This window comes from Nyctereutes procyonoides, unplaced genomic scaffold (genome assembly GCF_905146905.1).
Source record: "Nyctereutes procyonoides isolate TBG_1078 unplaced genomic scaffold, NYPRO_anot_genome, whole genome shotgun sequence".
In the NCBI taxonomy this organism is placed as follows: Eukaryota; Metazoa; Chordata; class Mammalia; order Carnivora; family Canidae; genus Nyctereutes; species Nyctereutes procyonoides.
Window position 1 is genome coordinate 59,985,305 of NW_026575051.1, and position 22,987 is coordinate 60,008,291.

The 22,987-nt window shown below is 31.8% G+C and overlaps 1 protein-coding gene across 1 annotated transcript in view; it reads left to right on the plus strand.

Moving 5' to 3' along the window:
• The window catches only part of GRIK2 (glutamate ionotropic receptor kainate type subunit 2), a 633,334-nt gene extending 612,329 nt beyond the window's left edge, over positions 1–21,005 (plus strand). The window contains exons 15-16 of the mRNA XM_055329533.1: positions 6,767–7,017; positions 19,322–21,005. Of these exons, the coding sequence (XP_055185508.1) occupies positions 6,767–7,017; positions 19,322–19,486 (416 nt within the window). The 3' untranslated portion in view covers positions 19,487–21,005. The remainder of the gene's footprint in view (positions 1–6,766; positions 7,018–19,321) is intronic.
• Positions 21,006–22,987: the final 1,982 nt, after the last annotated feature.

Below are 22,987 nucleotides of genomic sequence, written 5' to 3' on the forward strand. Positions count from 1 at the left end.
CAAAAACTCTGAGAGAATGTGATCTGGTTCTATCTTTATTGGAAGATTTTATCATGTAAAGAATGGTAAGGAGAGATACAGCTCTAAAAGCTCCTGAAATTTATTGGGCATTTATGGCACCTTGCACTCATCTCAGCATAGGAAGCAGGGAACCATTTCATAAAATTTAACATTGCCAGCAGCACTATAATTTGAGAATGAAAGTTGAGGCTTCCAGCAGACACCCTCAGATCTTTTGGGCTAACCAGTCTTTTACTTATTAAGGCACCGACCGAGGGAAACTGTTGGCTGTTGATTAAATACAAGGACTGCATAAGATTTTTTAAACTTACTTGGCCTTATTTATTCCAGATGGTCAATATTAGAAGTGTGAAGTAAGTCTGTTTCTGTACTCTACTTATTCTACTGAATTTAACAAGAGCCCGAGAAGATATCCAATATCACAAGTTTTACCCTTATTTTGGCTATAGCATAATTGACATATTATAATTGATTCAATATTTCACTCAAAAAGCATTTGTTGAATGTTTACTGTATGACAGGCACTATACTAGATGGTGGATGAAATGAGATGAATAAGGGATAGTTGATTGTCAATAAGTGACGAGGGGCCTGTCCTTAAGCTACCACTTAAAGGACTTCAAGTTTTTGGGTATGTGTCTTAAGAAACATTTATCAGATGAAACTCTTAAAGAAGAGGAATAACTCAGGAATTATTAAAGTCCTTTGAGTCAACTCCTTGGAGTAAATATGCGTAGTGATTATGGTATAGCCTCATACCCACAAGACATGTACACAACTATATTTCAGAAAGTTCACAATATCTTGAAGTAATGACCAGCTAGAAGAAATATAAAATTATGAGTAATGTACTTCATAGAAATAGCTTCCCAGACTCAGAGCAGCTACTACGATGTTACCTACTTCTAAGTCATTTACAGCACATAATATTATCATGATGACCTGGATAACTACAAAATATAAAAGAAAAGAAACTGAAGTCCTCTAGGAAGTGGACAGAAAGGGTTAGTCATTAAGAGAAAGAGCAATACTTAGCCCCTCAGAACATTTAATAAAATGTTTGAAAGATTTGAGTTCAGTTAGGAAGAATGAAGGCTGTGTACTTTTCCTTCCCAAATTGTTTTTTTTTAAATCAACTTGATATGCAAATATATTTAAGTAATTCTTACAACTCTCGATCCCCAAAAGTATCTTATAAAAGGAACTTGAAAGCCAGGTATGGAGACATGTTTTAAGACAAGCAGTGTGATGTGAATTTTTATGAGCTGATGCTTCATGAAGCATATAGAGCAATAATTGAAAAAGAGCATACAAAAGAAAAAAGATGTAACTTAATGACCTATGGTGTAATGATGTGTAAATTCAAAGATAGGACGATTTCTAAGCAGGGACAAACAGGAAGATCTAACAAGGAACAACATATTCTTGACAGAGTACTGATGTAATAAGAGTAGTAATTATTGGGGCACCTGGATGGCTCAAATGGCTCAGATGGTTAAGTGTCTGACTTTGGCTCGTGATCTTCAGGTGCTGGGATTAAGCCCATACTTCTTTGGGCTCCCTGCTCAGTGGGGCATCTGCTTCTCCCTCGTCCGCCTGACCACCCCCACCGCCCCCAGCTCCTGCTCCCTTCCTCTCTCAAACGAATACATAAAATCTTATAAAAAAGAGAAGTAATTATTGTTATCTAAGACAGTACTTTTCAAGTTGAAGTTAAAATAAAATAATTGAAGTGGACGTTAACAGATGTGCAGGAAAAAAATTCCTTAAAGATAATTTAATCAATTTAAGCAAGCTTTTTAAAAACTTATTTCCCCCTTTTTTAATGAGTAGATGGAAGCCTGTGTTTCCTTCTATATAATGTAAATTTATAAGAGATGTATTTGTTATGGCGTATTCTTCAAGCTTATCTGACTGAGCAGTCCTTTAAAAATGAAACATAGATCATTTACCAAAAAAAAAGAAGTCTGTGGGGAAAATCTAGTTTGGGAAATATTGGTGTAATGAGCTTTAGAAAGCAAAGGTAATCTTGTTACTGACCTTTGTAATTGATTAAAGCATACAGAGAACCCTGATTTGAAAGTAGAGAAACTTTTGGCCGGATGGATAGGAGATTGCCAGTATATGGATAATGTGATTTTAGCATATTTCACTAAAGCATGTCAAATATTAGATAATTTGCTGTGCAACCTTTAAAGAAAAACTGTCAATCAGTTTGCCTCCCCAGGAATTAAACATAATGCTGACTTCATTTGTTTTTATCATTTATGTACTATCTGGAAGTTCCAAAATAGAAGGAAATGTTGGTACACACTTAAAATTGCAAGTTTGTGAAGAAAATGAAAAGGACAATCAAATGTGCAAATCAATAAATTGTGTGTCGACTTAGAATCAAGTATATATAATAACATGTGGCTTTCCTATTACAAGTAAGAAATTTAAAATGGTAGGAAGGAAGGCAAGGAGGAAGGGTAGGGAAGAGAGGAGGGTAAGAAAAGAAAAGAAGGGTTGCAGGGAAGAGAAAGGAAGGAAAAGAATGAAAGGACAGAGAGGGCAAGAAGAACAAAAAGAGGAAAATATGAGAGCGGAGGAAAGGCAAAGGAATAGAAGAGCCATAAAAGGAGGAGAGAAGGAAGGAAGGAAGGAAGGAAGGAAGGAAGGAAGGAAGGAAGGAAGGAAGGAAGGATCCATTCAATTTACTAAACCCAGCAAGTTAGCACTGAAATACTCAGTGAGATTTGTATTAATTGTTTATAAGAATCATGGTTTATTTTCCTAAGGAGCTTTTAGCTGTTGAGAGGGATGTTAATGAAGTTACAATTTTATGAAAATTGTTTCATTTGCTTCTTTTTTCCTTCCTTCCTTCCTTCCTTCCTTCCTTCCTTCCTTCCTTCCTTCCTTCCCTTTCTTCCTTCCTTCCTTTTGTAAGCTGCAACATTTTCTATCTGGTAAATGGGGTCTTTTGGAAACATAAAAAATACATTTTTTAAACATAAGAGTCCCTTTCTGTCAGTATGGATTATATGTTTAAATAACCAAAGAAAATCTCATTGTGAGCAGGAAAATAAAAGAACCAATAATCAGAGATTTCCTAGTGAAAACTGAAAGGCTAAATTCAGCTCTAAGAGGTTATTGGCATATCCTGCCTGGTTTTTTTTTTCAAAAAATGATTTATTTGCCAATATTTTAATGTAGAGAGTTTTAGAATGGTTCATGTGTTACCACAAAAAAATAAAATAAAATATCTGGTAACTGTGTTGAAACTCTCAGAGTTTTAATAAAAGTGGAGTGAAAGTTATCAACTGTGGATGTTGCAATTTTTCAGATATTTTTGTCTAAACTACTTCATTCATTTATGGCTGTCTGTCCTTTTAGCATTTGAGGATTGACTTTTAGGTACAATAGTATGTGTTATAATAGACAAATTTATCATTTCTTCAGTAGTTCTTCTAATCGATCTTAGAGTCCTCTTGTGAAAATACGCACCTTCCTCGGAGGTAGCTTCTCTGGTTGCCACTCAATGCTCCCAGAGTTCCTTGCTTGCCAGCATATAGATTGAAGCTGGGTTGGTGTTTGGGCAAAACGTAAGCTCTATCTATCTAACTAATGGCTGTTCACTTCATTAGAGCTAAGCGCATGGCTGTTCATGTCACAAGGAGAATGAAATATACTTTTGTTCTTTGATTTCAATGTGTCCTTGAGATTTTTCAACTAGATGAAATTTCAGCCCATCTTTGACTTCAACTTGTATCTGTACAGAAATGCTTTCCCAGGAGCATCAAATGATGTACCAAAGAAGTAATGATTTGTTGTTGAATTATTGTTTCTTTAAAACATAATTCCTTGAACTAAATTGATGGCAGGATGACAGGTAAAACATGGCAAGGATTTACTGTCATCAATTATGGTCCCTATATTTTATCTTGTTAAAAACCTCAAAATGAAGTACATTAACTTTGTAGCTTTGATTTAAACCAAATTCCATTTACACATTACTATATTTATTTTGGAAAACATATTTGGGGATGTTTGTTTACTAGCAATGGGAAATTTTTGTGTTTACTGTAAGTGCTGGAAATAGGAAGCTCAGCCAAGCAAGAAATCAAGGTGTATCTATCATTTGTTGAAAAGTGAGTTGCTTTTGTTTGTGCTTTATTTTGAGAATGTAGAGGAGAATATTGTGTTTGAAGATATTAGAATAAACACCCCAGTGCAGTTTAATGAGTATGGTGAATCAGCAATAAAACAATAGTCTTTGAGTATTGTTCAAGACCATAAATAAACTGACTCAAAATATTTCTTAGCTGGATCAAGAATTTTCCATATTTGAAAGTCTACTTTTCAAGTCACTATCATTCCAAATTTTGCTTACAGTTGTATTTCCAAAAGAGAAACCACATTTTATATTGGTCACATGTGGCCATTTTCACAAGTGCTGTCAGCACAAAATCTGCTTCAGATGCTATATATTTTAATTAATTTGAAGAACTGAAAATCTGCTTAAAGATTTTTTCCTCAATCAAATATTTATTTTGCAGAGAATATATATGGTTAATCAGAATGGTAATTCAAAGTCAAGATGACCTTGAAGCTGGTGGTAGGTTAGATGCAGTGAATTAATGAAAACTGGATAGCCTAGCACATGGCCTTTAATTTATGGTTTTTATTTTATTTTTTTAAAGATTTTATTTATTTATTCATGAGAGACACAGGGAGAGAGAAACAGAGACACAAGCAGAGGGAGAACCAGGCTCCATGCAGGGAGCCTGATGTGGGACTCGATCCTGGGTCTCCAAGATCAGGCCCTGGGCTGAAGGCGGCACTAAACCGCTGAGCCACCCGGGCTGCCCAATTTATGGTTTTTAAATACATGTCAGAGAGACTGAAGGTTGTTACTCTTGCATTATGTTAGGAATACCTCAGTCAGACGTTATTCTCCTCATAATATAAAACATTTGTTGAGAACCTACTATGCGAGAGAATATTGAGAAAAGAGAATTATGTGAGAAAATATTGAGATGATAGATGATAGGAGATAGATGATAGATAGATATACATAGATAGATAAATATCATGTATACTAGAGATTTTATAATATATATAGGAAAATAAGTCACATCCTGAAAGGTAAATGATAATAATGCTAATACTAGGTGACCTACACTGAGTGTCCAGTTAGCGATCAAGGTAGAAGGTAATATGGGCGAGGTTTAGCCATTGAGACCTGAAGTGGCTTGAGCGGCAGATTTCAAAGTGAATATTTTCATCAGAGTAGCTTTTGGACGAGAGCACAGCAAAGAAGCCAAGAAATAAAAATTCTTCTATTACCATAAGGAAGTAATTGTACAATGAAAATAAAATATGAGTTCTAAATATAGGAATGGAGATGCTCCTTTTAAGGAAAACTGGAAAAATGTTGTATAGAAGCAATATACTTACACATTTCTTCTAGGTAAGATTAAAGATTATGTTAAAGAAACAGCTCTCCAGCTGGATTTGGTAGGCCACCCCTCCAACTTTTTCAACAGGTTACTTACTTCCTATGATTCCCCTTCTCTTTCTGCTTTTAGCTTGACTATTCTTGCTAAGAGAATGATGCTGTTAGGTTGTTATATTAAACAAGACAAAATATATAGTGGTGTCCCTTATGAGGCAAAATTCTTGATGAGTTTTTGATTAAAAATTCTTAGCAAAAATAAAGTTTTAGTATAGGCCCCTGTAAGAGTATTTAAGTAAAAAAAAATTAGAGGCAATATTGAATACAAACTTAAAGTCTAAAATTAGTATTTTTTGGTAAGCAGAACAACTTATGAATGAGCAGATGCAGAAAAATGGAATGTGCAGTATAGTGTTTTAGGAGAGAAGATGAAGCTTTAGATATAGGCTATTTCTGGGTGGGAAAAAGAGATGACACCAATCCCTTAGGATGGGTGTTGAAAGATGCACGTAGTTCAGTAATATTCTATGCTTTGGGGAAACCAATTAGAAGTTATTACTTATCATATAATAGCTAAAACAGATGAATATCTACCCCTGTCAGCCTAAATACTAAATTTCATTTGTATTGTTGCTTCAACTGGAGAGAACATTTTGCCCCAAAGCATAAAATAATAAATAAACTACCAAAAATCCTTACAACATATTACCATGAGGGTTTTTGAAGGATCGAAGTCTGTACAAGCCTGTTATTTCTGTTATTCGGGTTAAATAAAAAATAGAAGTGATTACTTATTATTCTCAAAGCATTAGCTACCCTTGAATACAGCTTGGATCATGATTGCCTTAAATTATTGCACATAATCCTGGATAACACAAATTTCCCCACAACTTTCCTAAAAATAGAGATTACTAGTTTATCAATGCTCTGTTTCGGTGTGGAAGGATTCCTATACACTAGCTAAATATCCTTGCACTCTATCAATATCTTTTTTAGGTTTCTATTTCTGTTTTACTTATTTTCCAATGCTCTGAGTTGCCTGCCTTTTCAAAGCAGACATTTTCTGATTTAAAAACATATTTTATTTTACCCTTCAACATCAGAAAGGCATTACTTTATGTCGTTACTTACTTATCCCATTATATTTCTATTCTTTGTCATTTGTCCAGTTGTTTTTCTCTCCTGAAAATAAATATTGGCATACCCTGGTGCATCTGGAAAAAACTCTGCCCTCCTCTCTTCGTGTTAACCTTTAGCTAGAAAACTCTGATTTCCTTGAAATAGTTAACTTACCCTCTCTTTTCTTAGGTTCTCCATATAGAGACAAAATCACCATAGCAATTCTTCAGCTGCAAGAGGAAGGCAAGCTGCACATGATGAAGGAGAAGTGGTGGAGGGGCAATGGTTGTCCAGAGGAGGAGAGCAAAGAGGCCAGTGCCCTGGGGGTTCAAAATATTGGTGGCATCTTCATTGTTCTGGCAGCCGGCTTGGTGCTCTCAGTTTTTGTGGCAGTGGGAGAGTTTTTATACAAATCCAAAAAAAACGCTCAATTGGAAAAGGTAAATGTCACTTTTTTACAATTTAAATCAATTGTTGTTATAATAAAACAAACTATTTTTGATCTTTCCAACCAAGGGTAATGCTTACAACGGTGACCGCTAATTGTCTTCTGCCATTCATTATCTAACAAAGGTTCACAGAAAGAATCATGATCACCTTTGTGATTTTTAATTTAAAATAATATGTTTAAATTAAAGCCAGCTTCAGAACAAGTGACTATTTCTCCATTTATTGAAGCCTGGAAAAAGAAACTCTTGCTGCTTGAAGTTCATTGCAATTAGTTTGATGGAGAAATACAATTAATGATGGAAGCAAAATTGGAAATTGTAATATGAAGGAAAAAATACTTATAGATAAAAAGCGTTTTAAAATGCAATCCTGAAGAACAGTTTCAAGTTAGAGGGTAAATGAAATTTTTATTTGAAGACTTTTAGCCCAATAAATTTCTAATTGAAATAAATCTTAAATTGCATTGTGAAAATCACAGTTTATTTTATAAATTAGTGGATGTGTGAAAATATTGTGGTTTCTTTCTTGCCATTTACTGTTTTTCTTAATAAGTCCTTTATTCCTTTGCACCAGAGTCTTACAAGAATATATATAACCTTCAAAAATATTGAGACTATGGCATTTTTTCTTAGGATTTTAATACATTTAGTCTTTCGTACGAATGTCTTTCTGTTCCATTCCCGAAAAATTTGTGTATCTCATTCAAATTATATATTTCTAGTGCTATAATATCCTCAGTTCTATAAATATGAAGAATATTTATAGAAAAATCTCTCTTTCAGATGATACATGACACTTTTTGTATGTAAATTTATAGCTCTGAACATGAAATATTGCTTTACCATTTTTAAGTCTTCTGGCACCTCATTTACTTTTTGTAGATAAACATCTCTTTTGTTTTTATTTAAAAAATAGTTTTTGAGGGCTTAATCTTTAGACACTGTGTTATAGTGGGATTATATTCTCCTTCATATTTAAAAGATTTATAAACTTTCATTGGTAAATATAAAGAGCAAAAATATGAAATTAAAATAATATCATACATTAATGGGTAAATATATTTTCTAATATTCTTTGAACGTCAACACCTTTAAAACTATTTTTTGAAAAACAGTAACATTTTCCTCTGTCTTTGGTAATTTATGTTACAATTACTTATCCTCTCTGAAATCAAAATTTTACATACGGCATTTCTAGATTTTTACTTGATTTTTACTTGACTACAGTATTTAACACTTAGAAATAATGTTTTTATAAATGAGTATTTTCATAGTCTCTTTTTGTCCTTGAGTAGAAGAACCAATTAAAAAGTTTGAAAAATTCAGAAAATCATATGATTTATTTCCCCACAACATTCAGGATTACTATATCTGCTGACTTGGCTAAATCAAATATTTGTTGCACTGGTGTGACTGATGAATACATCTAAATATGCTTTTTATGTTATGGTCCTTTCTGTAGTGTCAAAATAAGCTTTGAAATCAAATCCAAAGGACTAATCAAAGACAAAAAACCATTAACTCATCAATTTCGATTTTTTTAACTATAATTTGGCAATAAAAGTGTCATTTAGTTAGTTAATGCTTAAAATGAGCCCAAAAATTACAGGAGGAATTCAGGTTTTCTATTTGGAACCTCAAGTATTCCATTTGTAATGGTTTTCTTTCATTTATAGCTTAGTATTAAAATAAAACCAATTAATTAATCTCTTGACATATGTGGTATTCTATTGCCCTTGTCTCTTTGTGTTCTAATCATATGATTTGCCCAGGCCATGTCTTTATGCACAATTAGTCTATAAGCAGTCTGTTGAAAAACAAAACAATGAAACCCCCAAACAAAGAATGTAGGGATTTAATTCTGTAAAAGAATCTTCTTCATACTTACTATAACTAGTTTGGTTGCATTTTCCACGCATCAGTCAGCTCTCTTGAATTTCTATGGACCTGTATGACCTTCTAAACAATCAGGAAAGGGAAATTAATGTACCTATTTTGACCGAAGCAGATGAAACAAAAGAAACTGTGCTGATACTACACGAACATTATTAGTCACAATCCCCAGTGCTTTCACACCCTGTCTCCACGTAGCTTCCATAATGAAATCCAAATTCCCTAGCTTAGCAGATGAGGCACTTCAGGATCTGTGCCTGTCTACCATTAATGTTCATTTTTTTGTTTCTCCCCAATTTGTACCTTTACTCTAGTCAGATTAAATTACTTTCAATTTTCCAAGGTCATTCAGCTTTTTTAAATCCTCTTCCACTTGACTTGAGCAAATCTTAACCATTCTTCTACTTGGCGAACTCCCACTAGTTATTTTAGACTAGTATCATTCAAGAGTAAGTATCTACTTGCCCCAGAAGCTTTCCCTAATCAGTAGATATAATGAATGTGGGTACAGGACACAGCTATTTCCACAAGGTGGTGTTCAGTTTTCATTTCCTATTCCAGTGGGGAAAAAATATGACGTATATATCTTACTTTTTTTTTTTTTTTTTTACTTAGGTGATTTCAGGTACTGTCATCATTCCAAAAACATTTCCTACCCCTTTGAGAAACTTGGGAAGGTATTTTGCCCGTTGTAAACCACATCAATCATTAAGTCTAGATACCTTTTCTCTGTGAAGCCTATGCACATCTCTATTCTTCTTTAGCACACTATTTTATTCATATTTGTTGGTTTCTGTGTGGCTGCCTCTCTCTCTACTAGAATCTCAGTACTTTTGGACAAAGATCTAGTGTTTTTGGTTTATATATCCCAGGTCTCAAACAGTGCCTGTTGGCATAAAATAGATTGATCTATTTATCATCTATTTATTTATCTATGTCTTTCTATCTTTTAAAATTAATGATGAAATTGATTCTAGGAAACTATTTAGAAAAGCATAAAATATATTGTAGGGAATAAAAAAGAACTATAGTTCTATATAGTTCAAGAGAACTGTGTTTATAAAGTAAATACTAATGGATTTATTAGAAATGACCCATTTTATTTATTATAATAAACTAGGTCTTGGACTCAAATATTTTTTAGTTTTCTTGAGGAAATTATTTTATTTAGTTGAGCTATACATTTTGTTTAACACCTTACTTAATTTATTAAAATTAGCCATAAAATATTCTTAGTTCTTATCACAGATACTCATGAAGACATATAGAAATTCACAGTTTATTTGCATTCATAATTGTGCCTTTAATTACATTTCTTAAATTTTAAAAATAAGGTAAATACTTGTGAAATGATTCATTTACTCCATAATTATTTACTGAGAACTGAACAAAGAACTTAATAAAGTTAATAAGTATTATTATTACTATTTAAAGATGAAAATAAAATGTCTTATAAGCATGTATTTTGTAAAATATTAGTAGAACAAATAGGACTTGATGGCTATAACTTTTTAATGTTTTCAATAATTAGGAGTAGTATAAGAAAGTATCATTTTTTTAAAGGAAGGCACATTAAAACTGAAAATAGAAGAAAATGCTGAAATATATAGACCTTAAAATGTCAAAAACCATAATTGCATTCCTTCCAGATAACCACAAGATGGTGTATTGCAATTTTTATAATATTTCATGGGTTTAATTTTGATGCAAATATTAATGCATCAAAGATACATTGTTTTTCATTTATTTGAAATTTCAAAGTAAATATTTATTTTTCTGGTTTGTCCAAAGTGTAACTTGACCATTTGGAAAGATCTCAAAATGTTTTTCCTTTCTGAATGTATATGAAAAGTAATTAATCAACAGGTACATTTTCTTCTTGCCTTACCTTTTCCCTGATTTAAAAAAATATAAGTACTTAAATTTCATCCAGCAAGAATCCAAAAAAACTGTTATATATCTGAGGCAATTATCAGTAAATTTCAGGTTACATTGATGTGCTTGAAAGGTCCTGTTTCCCCCTCCTAAGTCTTACTTATAACTGAAAAAAGCTACTTAAGAGTTTTGTTTTGTCTGGCAATATTTATGATAATATATCAGTTTTGTAAGCATGACTTAGAAGTGATTGTAATAATTTTAATTAAACTATTTTATGACATAATTATGGTTCAATTCATTTTTAAAATCACTCATTTCTTAAATGTTTTAGTATGTCCTCTTTTGAAAGATATACATAATTTGATTTCCAGCAAGAATAGTAATGTAACTTATACAGTTTAATTTCTGTCTGATTTATATACAGAAATATTTTCATTCCCATGCCATTGAAAATGGATTTGCCTGTAAAAATTGTTTTTACTGAACAGTTTGAACATGAATCCTTCAGTTCCCTGACATGAAAAGACTTAGCAACAAAAATATTCTTTCTTATTACTTATTAACAAAATTTAATCAAAATGTCTGAGAAACAAAAAAAAAGATGAATTATCGCTCAGATATTGAATTTGTATTGATTTGAACTACCTTTTAGTATGATTGAAGTATGTTTCAAGAACTACTTGGTATTGTTGTTTTCCAGATATAGTGCATTTCAGTCAATGTTGTTATTTGTATTATAGAACACTGGTATATTATATTCTAGATAATCTCTAAATAATGATGTTTTTTCCGACATTGAAAGTTAAAAAAAGATTTTAAGGGCACATAGAATGCTCTTCAGTCTATAGTTGAATAACAAATGTAGAGGGAAGCTGTAACTCATGGTAGAAGGACAAGTGAATGAAACAGTGCAATTTGGGGGAATGACAAAGAGAAAATCAGAGTGGTTTAGTTTATTCCTGAGAGATTAGGGATCCTGGGTGAAAGATTATTTACATGGAAAACACTTTTCAAAGCTGGCTGATTCTGTATTTCATGGAACCAGAAGAATGAAAATAGGTTGTCGCCTTCAGAATGCTGAAGAATTTGTTCTATCAGAAGCAATGCTTTTTAAAAGAGGCTATTTATTGCACAAGGCATAAGAATATAAACACTGTTATAAATCATCAGTAAAGATTTTATTTCAATATTTACCTTTTGCAAGTAATGCCTATTAACAAACCACAGAACAGCTGTGCTTTAGAATTTTAACTGCAATTAACTTTTTAGAAGTTAAAAGTTCTAAGTATATTTTCAGTATAATAAAAATTAGCCATAAAGCATGTTGCTATTCAGGAGTTAAAAGTTGCAAACAAACATTGGACATAGTCCATTTTGTATGGTTTTTATGTTACTGCCTTTCTCTTAGAGCAGAACATCTCTCAATTACTATCAATGACCCATAAAAGGATTAACTAGATGGCTTTTTAAAATGTTTTTAAATATAAATATAAAATCATACTAAAAATGAGATGCCAATCTTTGTTTTATTCTCTAATCTAGTTCCAAATCAGCCAAAGGATTTTTTAAAACATTCATTTATGATAAGTCATCCTCTATTTATGCACATAAATGATGTTTTAAAATTAAGACTGCAGCTGGACAGATAATAATTATACTACCTCATTTTTATAAATGACTTTAGAATTTTTAAAGAGTAATATCTCATTTGAATACAAAGTTACCCGGAGAACAGTGCAAATATCATTATCCATATTGTGTACATCAGGATAAGTGTCTCAAGGGTTAATGGTTAAGTGTTTCTCAAAGTCAAAGATGCCTATTGTACACTATTTAAGCTATATCATATTGCACAAAATCGAGGTAAAATATTTAACTATTTTTCCTGGTAGCTTCTTCCTGAAATTGCATTGATACAATATGTGGAGTAGGAGTTTGAATTAGATAAACAGATTGTGGGCTTTGATCTTATGCACTATCTAGTTATTTCACTTTCCTAGACAATCAAGCATGAGTTTTGGAATCAGAAAAAAACAAAAAAAGGTTTGGGATCTTTTCTCAAATTTGTTCAACTTTAGATAAAATTACTTAATCTTTCTATATATATGTCTTAAACAAATAAATGGGTTATGAATACATCATAAATGAAATGTTTTTAAAATTAAGATAGTTAATATACATTGGTATTTTGTATGTGTCTGGCATAAAATAAGCAGATATTGCTATAATATATTATTATTATTCATAAAGCTAATGCATTTTAACTGCTGGATCTTAAAAAGAGCTTTTCTGGAATTCAACATTAGATATTTGGATGTTATATGTTTTGTTGAAAATTGTATCATAATGACTACTAGCAAGAATGTGATGATAAGCATTGCTTTTTCTTAAAATGCATTTCATAGCTGTATTGACTAAAGTGGTGTTGAAGCTTGTCAGACCTTATTCATTGATTTTTCGAGCTTAAGTAGGGGAAGTGTAAAAATGTATAATGATGCTTCATTTTTCTCTGTCTCACTGTATTTGCTAAATGCAATATAAAGATATTCAGTAACTGTTTCTGTAAGAGTTAAGGTTTCTGAGAATATTTTAATCTTTGGTTAAGTTTATCATTGTAAAATAACCCCAGCTAAAGCATAGAATGCTTTGTCATTTTATTCATTAAAAAATGTATTTCTTCTTGCCCCATATTTTTTGTCTGATTTATTACTTACTATTCAAAGATTAACATTTATTAAGAACAAAGTCCAGGTAAAAGGCTCCACTGAAATTCGAATCCTTGTTCAGGAGGCAGGCTAATATAATAAAGCATTCATAGAATGATAAAGAGAACAGCACTCTTTTAGTTCTAATACCGGTTATATGCATAACCTTGGAGAGATGACTTCATGAGTTTGAGTTTCTCTAGCTGTAAAATAAAAGTGATGAAGCAATAAGATCACTACAGAACCTGCATCTAAGACATCCTGTTTGATAGCTGTGTAGCTAAATAACATTTTTTTTTCAAAATGAGAGCATCTCTAGAACTGAATATCAAGATCAAAGTTGCTATATGCATTTTTGACATAAGTGCCTTAACTAGTCATTTTCCATCTCTCATTGCTTTACTGTTACATTCATATAGCCTGATGTCAATTTATACTTCTGATGCATAGCATTACCTCTTTGATATTGTAAAAATCCTGTCAATTACAAAGAGTATAAATCAAAAGGAATATGTCATATTAAATAAGTGTTTATTAAAAATATCACATATTATGTTCTATATAAGTTTATTCCATTTCAGTTTTTTTATTTGATTTAGTTATTATCTAATGTGGGATAATTTTAATGCAAGGATCACAGTGACTGTTTGGAATTGTCTTTATGACACACAACTTGTAATTCTTGGCCAAATGGCCTATGGCTTCAGAAATTAATTAGAAAAGTGCCTGAGAATGGACTGGTTATCCATGATCAGTTAACAAACAATTAAAAGGACAAGCACAAAACAAAACGGTTTAGCTGACATATGCTAGTATGCATTAGAATATTGAGCTACAAATCTGATTGAAGTACCTTGAAGATGTTTTGGTGGGATTTCAAATAGAAACTATATGTAAAAATGGTTGAAATTATTCTGAATGAATACTGGAGCATCATTTAGTTTTTATACTATCAAAGAATAGGACAGCAATACACATAAAATAGATTTTCCTCCTTAAAAAATACATACTAAATACAGACTTGATAGTTGTGCATAATATTTTATGACTATTTTGCCTCTGAGTGGTAAATGACTACATCCATTCAACATGAAAGTGACAAGCTTCAGAGTTCAACAATTCAAATTGGTTATTTTTCATCAGTTGCTGTTTTTAAAAGAGACATTGCTAAATATAAACATCTTAACCTAAAATGTAGTTTATGCCAGGATTTAATGTGCAGCATATTTACAACTAGCTTTTTAATTTAAAAAAAATCATGAGCTTTGCCAAGTGCTGTCACATCATACAATCATATAAACACATCAATAAATTAGAAAGTTAAAGCTATTAAAAATAAATTATTCGACACACCAATAATTATATTTTTGAGAACATTTTTCTGTGGACTATTTATGTTGTCTTATTGTACTCAAAATAAAAATACAGCTTTATTGAAAAACAATGTAAAATAGCCAAATTTATACTTTTAAGGTTTCCAGGCCTTCATCATTTCTAGAATTAGAGATGTGTAAATGCAGGTTGCCTCATGAAATATAGTGAATTTTATGAGTTTTACTAATTTAAATGCAATTATACATGCTAACAGCTCAAAGATTTAAATTTTCATTTTCAGGAATCTTCTATTTGGTTAGTGCCACCCTACCATCCAGACACTGTTTAGTAAACTTTTGAAACTTACTAAAAGAGGTTTTTAATAATGGTTAGTATCCTTGTGCCTTTCTTTTTTCTTTTTGTAGTCTGTTATATTAATGTGGAGAAACATTTTTGTTGTTGTTTTCACCCTAAGAAACTTACTTTATTTAATGATACAATTTGTGGTTTTCCTTTCCTAAGGAGAAGTGATTTGAAAAAAAGCAACATAGCTTCCTTTTTCTTCTTCCCACCCTTACTCCCTCCCAAGCTCCCTTCTTCCTTCCTTCCTTCCTTCCTTCCTTCCTTCCTTCCTTCCTTCCTTCCTTCCCTCTCTATTGCTCTCTCTTTTTCCTTAGTTCTCTCTTCTGCCTCTCCTTTCTCCTGTCCTCCTCCTTCTCCTCCTCCTTTTCCTTCTACTTTATTATAAGCCAGGAAACTCCTGTTAACTGCACTTGGGTTTTCCAAAGCCTTATTTCATAGTTCAATAAAAAGACATTTTTTCAAAATTCCAAATATTAATTATATGAAGTAGGAAAGACATTGCCTCTTGAATGAACATTAGAACCTTATTTAAAAGTTAGACCTAGTAATTTTTTGGCAACATACAGCACAGAGAATTAACTATAACCCACAAGCATTTTTATAGTTTCAACTTTAAATTCTTACAGATTACAATATGGAATTTGCATTCTAAAGCTTTACAAAAAAAAGTATAAAGAACATGTGTTTACCCTGGTGCCACAAGAGAACAATACTTTATGATATCATTAAATTCTTTAAATTTCCCATGTTGATTCTAAACTTTTGCTCAGATCTAAAGGTTTTCATAGTTTTGCGAAGGATAAGAGATACTCTACTTGTGAGAAGAGAAGCTATGGCCTCACAGTGACTTTATTAGTAACTTAAACTATGTTTTAGATAAACTTACAGTGATAGATCAGAGGAGAACTGGTAAAATTCGGCTCATCCAGAGGAAAAAAAGATTAGTAAAATTAGTAATTTGACATTAAATAATAAAAGCTATTGGTTAGTTGGTTAAAGGCTGCTTGACTAGAATATTCACTTTCTAATAGCTTTGTAGAATAGATAAAGCCTAAAATGGTAATGGTAGGATTACATGTTTATAATATTCAGAGTTTCTAAATCTATAAATATAATTCTTTTAAGATAGTATAATTCATAAAAGATGAAAGTATTGTGGTTTTTGATTGGTGCAGGTTTTTTACCTACATTTTATATTACTCAGCATTATAAATGTTACATATTATAAAATTGCCTAAAAAGAGTTTTATATGCCTTTATTTGTAGTTTGAAGTTAAGTGTAGGGTACTAAGGGCAGTTTACTCTTACTAGAAATAAAATTGAGTCATTTTATCTTTGAACATATATGTATATTTATAAGACTTTTTTCCCAAAGGAAATCAGTTGTTTAGGCTAATCTTTTAGTATGAACAAAAAATTAATTAATATATATTCCATTTTTTTAGAAACTAATATATTCAAAATGTCTAAAAATTGAGTTTACTAAGAAGGTGTGATCAATTGATCAATTATTTAACATATGGGAAATTTATTCATTTTAAGTGAAGACTTATTTCAAACAATTCAACGTTATTCACATACATTTTAAAGTGTCAATGGCATCAAGTTCTGACCTTGTTATATTATCTAATCAATTCTTCTGTTAAATGTTTCAACAGAGAGCCAAGACTAAGTTACCTCAAGACTATGTATTCTTCCCCCTTTTGGAGTCAGATTTTTCCATTTCTACAGTGTTGTCATCATCATCATCTTCATCATCATTATCATCATGTTCTTAATAAGTACATCTAATAGTAGGTATTAAGCAATGAGAAACACTGTGTCCATATACTGGCTGTCAGGTGTCATATAAATCCTTTAATAGAAATATAATTCATGAACTTCCGAACTGTATAATTTAACACATTATAAATAATGCATGGCAGTAACTGTAGTTAATGGGAAATTCATGTGTAGCATTTAATCACCACCCATTATAAGTACTAATAAATTAATATTTTACTAATTTTATGTTATTAAACAAATACCAAAATTTTACCTGATTAATCAGATAACTTGTATACATGCATTTACTAGGCTTCTGAAAAAAAACATTTTTAAGTAATTAAACATATTGTTAAGTAGGAATTTAAATATTAGGATCATGTGTAGTTGCTGTTAAAATTTTGTCAACATTTAAAGAATTCATATGTGTTCAGTCAGTGCCATAAGAACTTGATTTCTATTCTGCAATTTAGTGAGAGGGTTACATAGAAGACCCAGAGGCCATGTAGAAAAACATGATAATGAGTGCAAAATACTAAAAAGACAAAACCAAAGTGGCTGAAAATAATGAGCCTGGTCAATTGGAAAGTGATTTCTGATTAAGTTAAATTGTGAGTTATGTCCTGAGGTAAGGGGTAAAGTTGGATTGATATGAAAGATGAAAGAACTCTGCAGGGTCCCAGAGCAAGGGGAAGCAGAGGAGAAAAACACTGGAGGTCCAAGCAGAGAACAGTGTGTATAGAGAAAAATGAAATGGGAAGGGTGAATGAGAAGGGGGAATGCTAAATCAGAGAAGCCATGATAGGAAAAAACAGATTTGGATTTTACCTGTTTCTTGGACAAAGAAATGCTATTAATAACTGGTTTAAAAATAGATTTTTCTGGCATCTGTGAGCCTTTGGGGAAGGAATAGCCTAGATAAAGAGTTGGGAAGACCACTAAGGAAACTGTCCAGGAACCCATATGAGAGCAATGAGGATATAGCCAGGAATGGGCAAAAAGTACTAAGTTGGGGTCAGAAATCACAAAATTGGGTTATCAGGATATCTTGCTGGAATCTCAGATGTGAGTGGTAGAAAGTGACTTCTCTTTTCTCTGAATCAGTTTTCTGTCACAGAGATGCTTACTTTAATTCAAAGTATTAGACACAAAAGTTTATGCATGCAAAATACTTTTTTAAAAAATATAAGGCACATACATGGTATTAAATATTTTTATCCTGTATTCTTTTGAAATTAGCCTAAACTGATAAACAAGAAAGCAGCAACACCTAAAGCAAAAAATAAGTCTTCACATGCAAATTTGATTAGGTTTATTTCACTTTGTTTTCATATCACTATTTGGAATTGTGTAAATTTTTCTTATTTGTCACCATTTTTGGTTGTTGTCCATATTTTTAATTCTTGCACAGAAAGAGCCTAAGCCTCGGCCCATCTGAATTCCAACTGCAATGTGCAACTGGTTCATGAATCTGACCTATATGTAACTAACACACTTGTACTGAATTAAGCTGGGGAAGAAGCCTAATAAAATTTTATTTCCATATATGACTCTGTAATGGGAATTGTGAGGAGTGTGTAATAATGAGCCCCAGACATACAGAATTTCTAGCAAATCTATTGCCAATGAAATGGGAATTCAAAAAAAAATATTTGTAGGGTCATTTTTTCTTCATGGGATGAATTATTTGCCAGCTCTCAGTTATCAAGCTGATGTTGACCAAAAAAAGTTAATATTTGTTCGTGTATTTTTAACGTGCTAGTTTGTCATTTCATGATTAAATCATATTTGTTTGTAATCATCATCAATAGTTTTATAGGCATAATCACACAAAGGTATAGTGAATACCAGAAATTATTTCCCATGTTTTTATGTCTAAATGTGTGAGCACTACTTTTGTTCTGTTGAACTGCACAGTGAAGAATCCATGTTTAAAGAAAATTTTCATATTCAATGTTATGATCTAAAAAGTAGTACATTTCTAATTTGTTTAAAAATCAAGAATGGATTTCTGGTTATTGATTGGTGTAGATGTGTTTGTATTTAAATTTTAAGGGAGATTTATATTTTATGACATGAATCAGTTTTACATCTGAAAATCTTATTCAACATACATGTATCCGTGCATTCCTTATTTGCAGTTTATTTCACTATCAGGTGGAGATTTTCTTTAAACTAGCCCACTTTGATAAAATATTTTACTTATCGTTGAGTTGTGTGTTAAAAGTACAACAATCAAGTCATAACCTTTGTAATGAAATTTTTCAAACCTTCAAGGTGGCTATGTTGACAAGTCTATTGAAAATGATTTTAATATTATTTCTGGGCAGTTGCAGTTTATCTGTTTTGTAATATTTCATTCTCTGTGTTATTCTTAGAGGTCCTTCTGTAGCGCCATGGTAGAAGAGCTGAGGATGTCCTTGAAGTGCCAGCGTCGGTTAAAACACAAGCCACAGGCCCCCGTTATTGTGAAAACAGAAGAAGTTATCAACATGCACACATTTAACGACAGAAGGTTGCCAGGTAAAGAAACCATGGCATAAAGCTGGGAGGCCAGACACCCAAGCACAAACTGTCGTCTTTTTTCCAAACAATTTAGCGAGAATGTTTCCTGTGGAAATATGCAACCTGTGCAAAATAAAATGAGTTACCTCATGCCGCTGTGTCTATGAACTAGAGACTCTGTGATCTAAGCAGTTGCAATGATCAGACTTGATTTACAAGCATCATGGATCAACCAAGTTACACTGGGTTACACTGTTTATCATGGGTTCCTCCCTTCTTTTGAGTGAATGTTACATGCGCATTTTGTGGCTGGTTTCAAATGCAGTCCAGTAAGAAATTACAGGTTCCTTTTGAAGTCCAACTGTTGCCAGGAGGTGGAATATCGATGCCCCCAAGGGTAACCAGTAAAAAAAAAAATCATTAAGAATAAGAATACTTGGAATCAGCAAAAACTGTAGTGAAACAGTACAGTCCTCTGACACCCAGATAATAGAGGTGGTGATGTTACTGGCCCCCAACTACTCAGTATAATGATCATCTGAATAGACGATATGTGTTTATAGGATGTGAAAAAAATGTAATGCAAAACAAATCTGAATATCATGGCAAGTGGAATATAAAGCAGATATTCATCAGTGTTTTTCTTTCTTTCTTTCTTTCTTTTGACAGTCTGTGTCACTGATTGAGATAGAAATGTCAATTACCAAGGCAATAATGTTTCTCTTAAATTGACTAAGGCAGGAGATTTAACATATGACTCTACCAGAACCCTACCTATCCCCTTACACCTTTTCCCCAACCCTGTACCAAGAATAATAATAATAAAAAAGCAACAGTTGGTTCAGAGATTCTGAATTTAAAAGGATGATGTTTTGCAATCTTTGTTTTAAGTTGAAAAAGAGGGCTGAGTATTGATGGTTATGTGGAAGACTGAAGCTTTCATTCTAACATTCAGAGATGTTAACTTAAACCCTCGTTCCTGCTATAAATGAACTTGATGGAGCCTGGGCAGATCCCGCTGAAAGGAGAAAGGGGACTGGTCATCTATAGAAAAGTATGTGTGGAGAACTTTGAAGTGGACTGCGTTTATCAATACAGTCACAATGTTAAATGAACAAAATTCTTGAGCAGTTTTTTTCAAAAAAATGTTCAGGTTTATTTGTGGAAATGCAAGATTTCTATGAAAATAGTTTTTGTATGGAAATTTTTGTAATACTTTTTATCAACAAAATAAGAACATGTGTTCCTGTCAGGGGTGTGATGTCAAGCATGAATGGTAGTGCGTGTGCACCACCAACGTTTGGTGAAAACTATTTTTATCAAGTAAAAAAGGAATCATAGAAGAGAAATATTTTCAAGTTAGATAATATAAAAGCTAGGTGCACTACCACCACTGCTTACCATGCCACACCCCTGGTTTCCACGAGGCTGATAACATACTGTAATGAACAATTGTGTGTAAAATGGTAAAAGACACAGACCTCTTGACAACATTGTGATAACAGTTGAGTGCACACAGTTTGCTGTTTGAATCCAATGCACAAAATTTAAAAAAATCATTAAAATTATGTCCATTTTACTTTCAGCTTTGACTTTCATTTTTCTCTTGTATGTGTATAAGAATGCACAATATGTTCATTGCATTAAGGGAAGTACACTTCCTGAATCCTTCTAGGTCATCAGTGGTGGCCACTTCACAACTGCCTGGAGAAAAGAAGAAAAAGGCTCAGTGATGAACTACACAGATGTAGGAAAAGCTGGACTGGGATAAAACGTAACCTTTCTGTTTAGGGCAGTTTAATGAGAAAAATAGCCATTTTAGAATAAGCAGTAATGGTCTTACCCCTGCTATGAGTGGATATTGACTATATTAATAGAGTTGTGTAAGACTGAATGGTGTTTACTTATATGATATTTGAAGTTCAGCTTGTGTCCAGTTTAAGAATTCCTTTGTGCATCGATAATTCAGTGTAATTCACCAAAGGGAGAGAAGAAGATAGGCTCAATTCTGACAAGTAGAAATGATGTGGTTTAGATGTTAACATCCTAAAAGAATTTGTTTTAAAGCAAAAAAGGTAACCATTTTAATAACAGGTGACCCAAAAAAAATATAAATAAATAAAGAGGAAAAAGCTCTGTATTTTATAAACTCACAGAAGTTGCATAATCAAGTTGCTAATATCTGATTAAATGTAATATTAAATGCCCAAGTATTTTCAAAATTTCTAGTGTCAGTTATTTTAAATTAAAATTCATATTTCAATAACTTTGTTTTCATATGTAATTGTAGAGAGTTACACAAAACACAACTAAAAATCTCAGCACTGTTTTTTGTTTTGTTTTGTTTTTTGTTTTCTTTATGTGGTAAATAGCTTCAACATATCTCATAAAAATATTCAGGTTTTGGATAATACTAAGTTTTCTTATCAATCAGGTTCTAATCACATTTTAAAGCACTTTTTTTTAAACTTCAATTCTCCAGTATATTAAACTTAATAATAGGCCAGAAATGACAACTTTAACTTTTTTTTAAGTGGTCAAGAGATAATTATTTGGATTTTGATAAAATGTGGCAATCATTTTATTCAAGTATTAAATTTAACAATTTTGAAAAGTGTAAAAACATTGCTGTATTTTAACTCTAATGGTAATTTAGAATATATAAACACTGTGTAATTTTTAATTTTTATCCATTTCCTAAAAGTTTCTACATTATTGCCAAAACAGATATTTTCCTACTTATTAGGTACTTATGCATATATGAGATACAATTCTTTTTTTTTCTGAGATACTATTCTTAATCTTAATAAAATATGGATTACTTTCAAAATAATTTCAACCAGTGAAAAAACCGTGTCCTCTCTGCAGGAAGGTAGTATATTGGATAGAGTAAGCAAAATTCTCTAGCATAATACTTAAATTATAAGAAGGAATGGAAGAGAACTCCTGTTGCAATCAACAGCATAACCTGACAACCTCAGATTATCAATGGAGGTACATATACCACAAATAACTCTAGCCACTATGAAACACGAGGTGGATATATTCACATATGCCATAACTAAATAACCCTAACAGATAAAACTACCAATGATTTATATTTGTGTGTATATATGTGTGTGTATATATATATATATATATATACACACATTGGTATATATATATATATACACACTGATATATTATATATGTGTGTTATATGTGTGTGTGTATACACACATATATATAACATATATCAGCTAACTAACCCTAACAACTATAAAAATACCAAGGAGATATTCACTTATTTACAGATGAAAAACTGTAACCACTATGAGACTACCAAGTGGATATATTTTATCTTACAAATATGTAACTTGGATAAGGCTATTTTATTAATCAAAGTGTTTCTAATATTTTGAAACTCAGTTACATTTTAATACAAGTTTCTTGTTATTGAATATATATACTAAATACTAATGATTTAAAAGTATTTTAGCACATTGATACTTTTTAATATTTGTTTATTATTAAATATACATACAACTAATTGTATACAA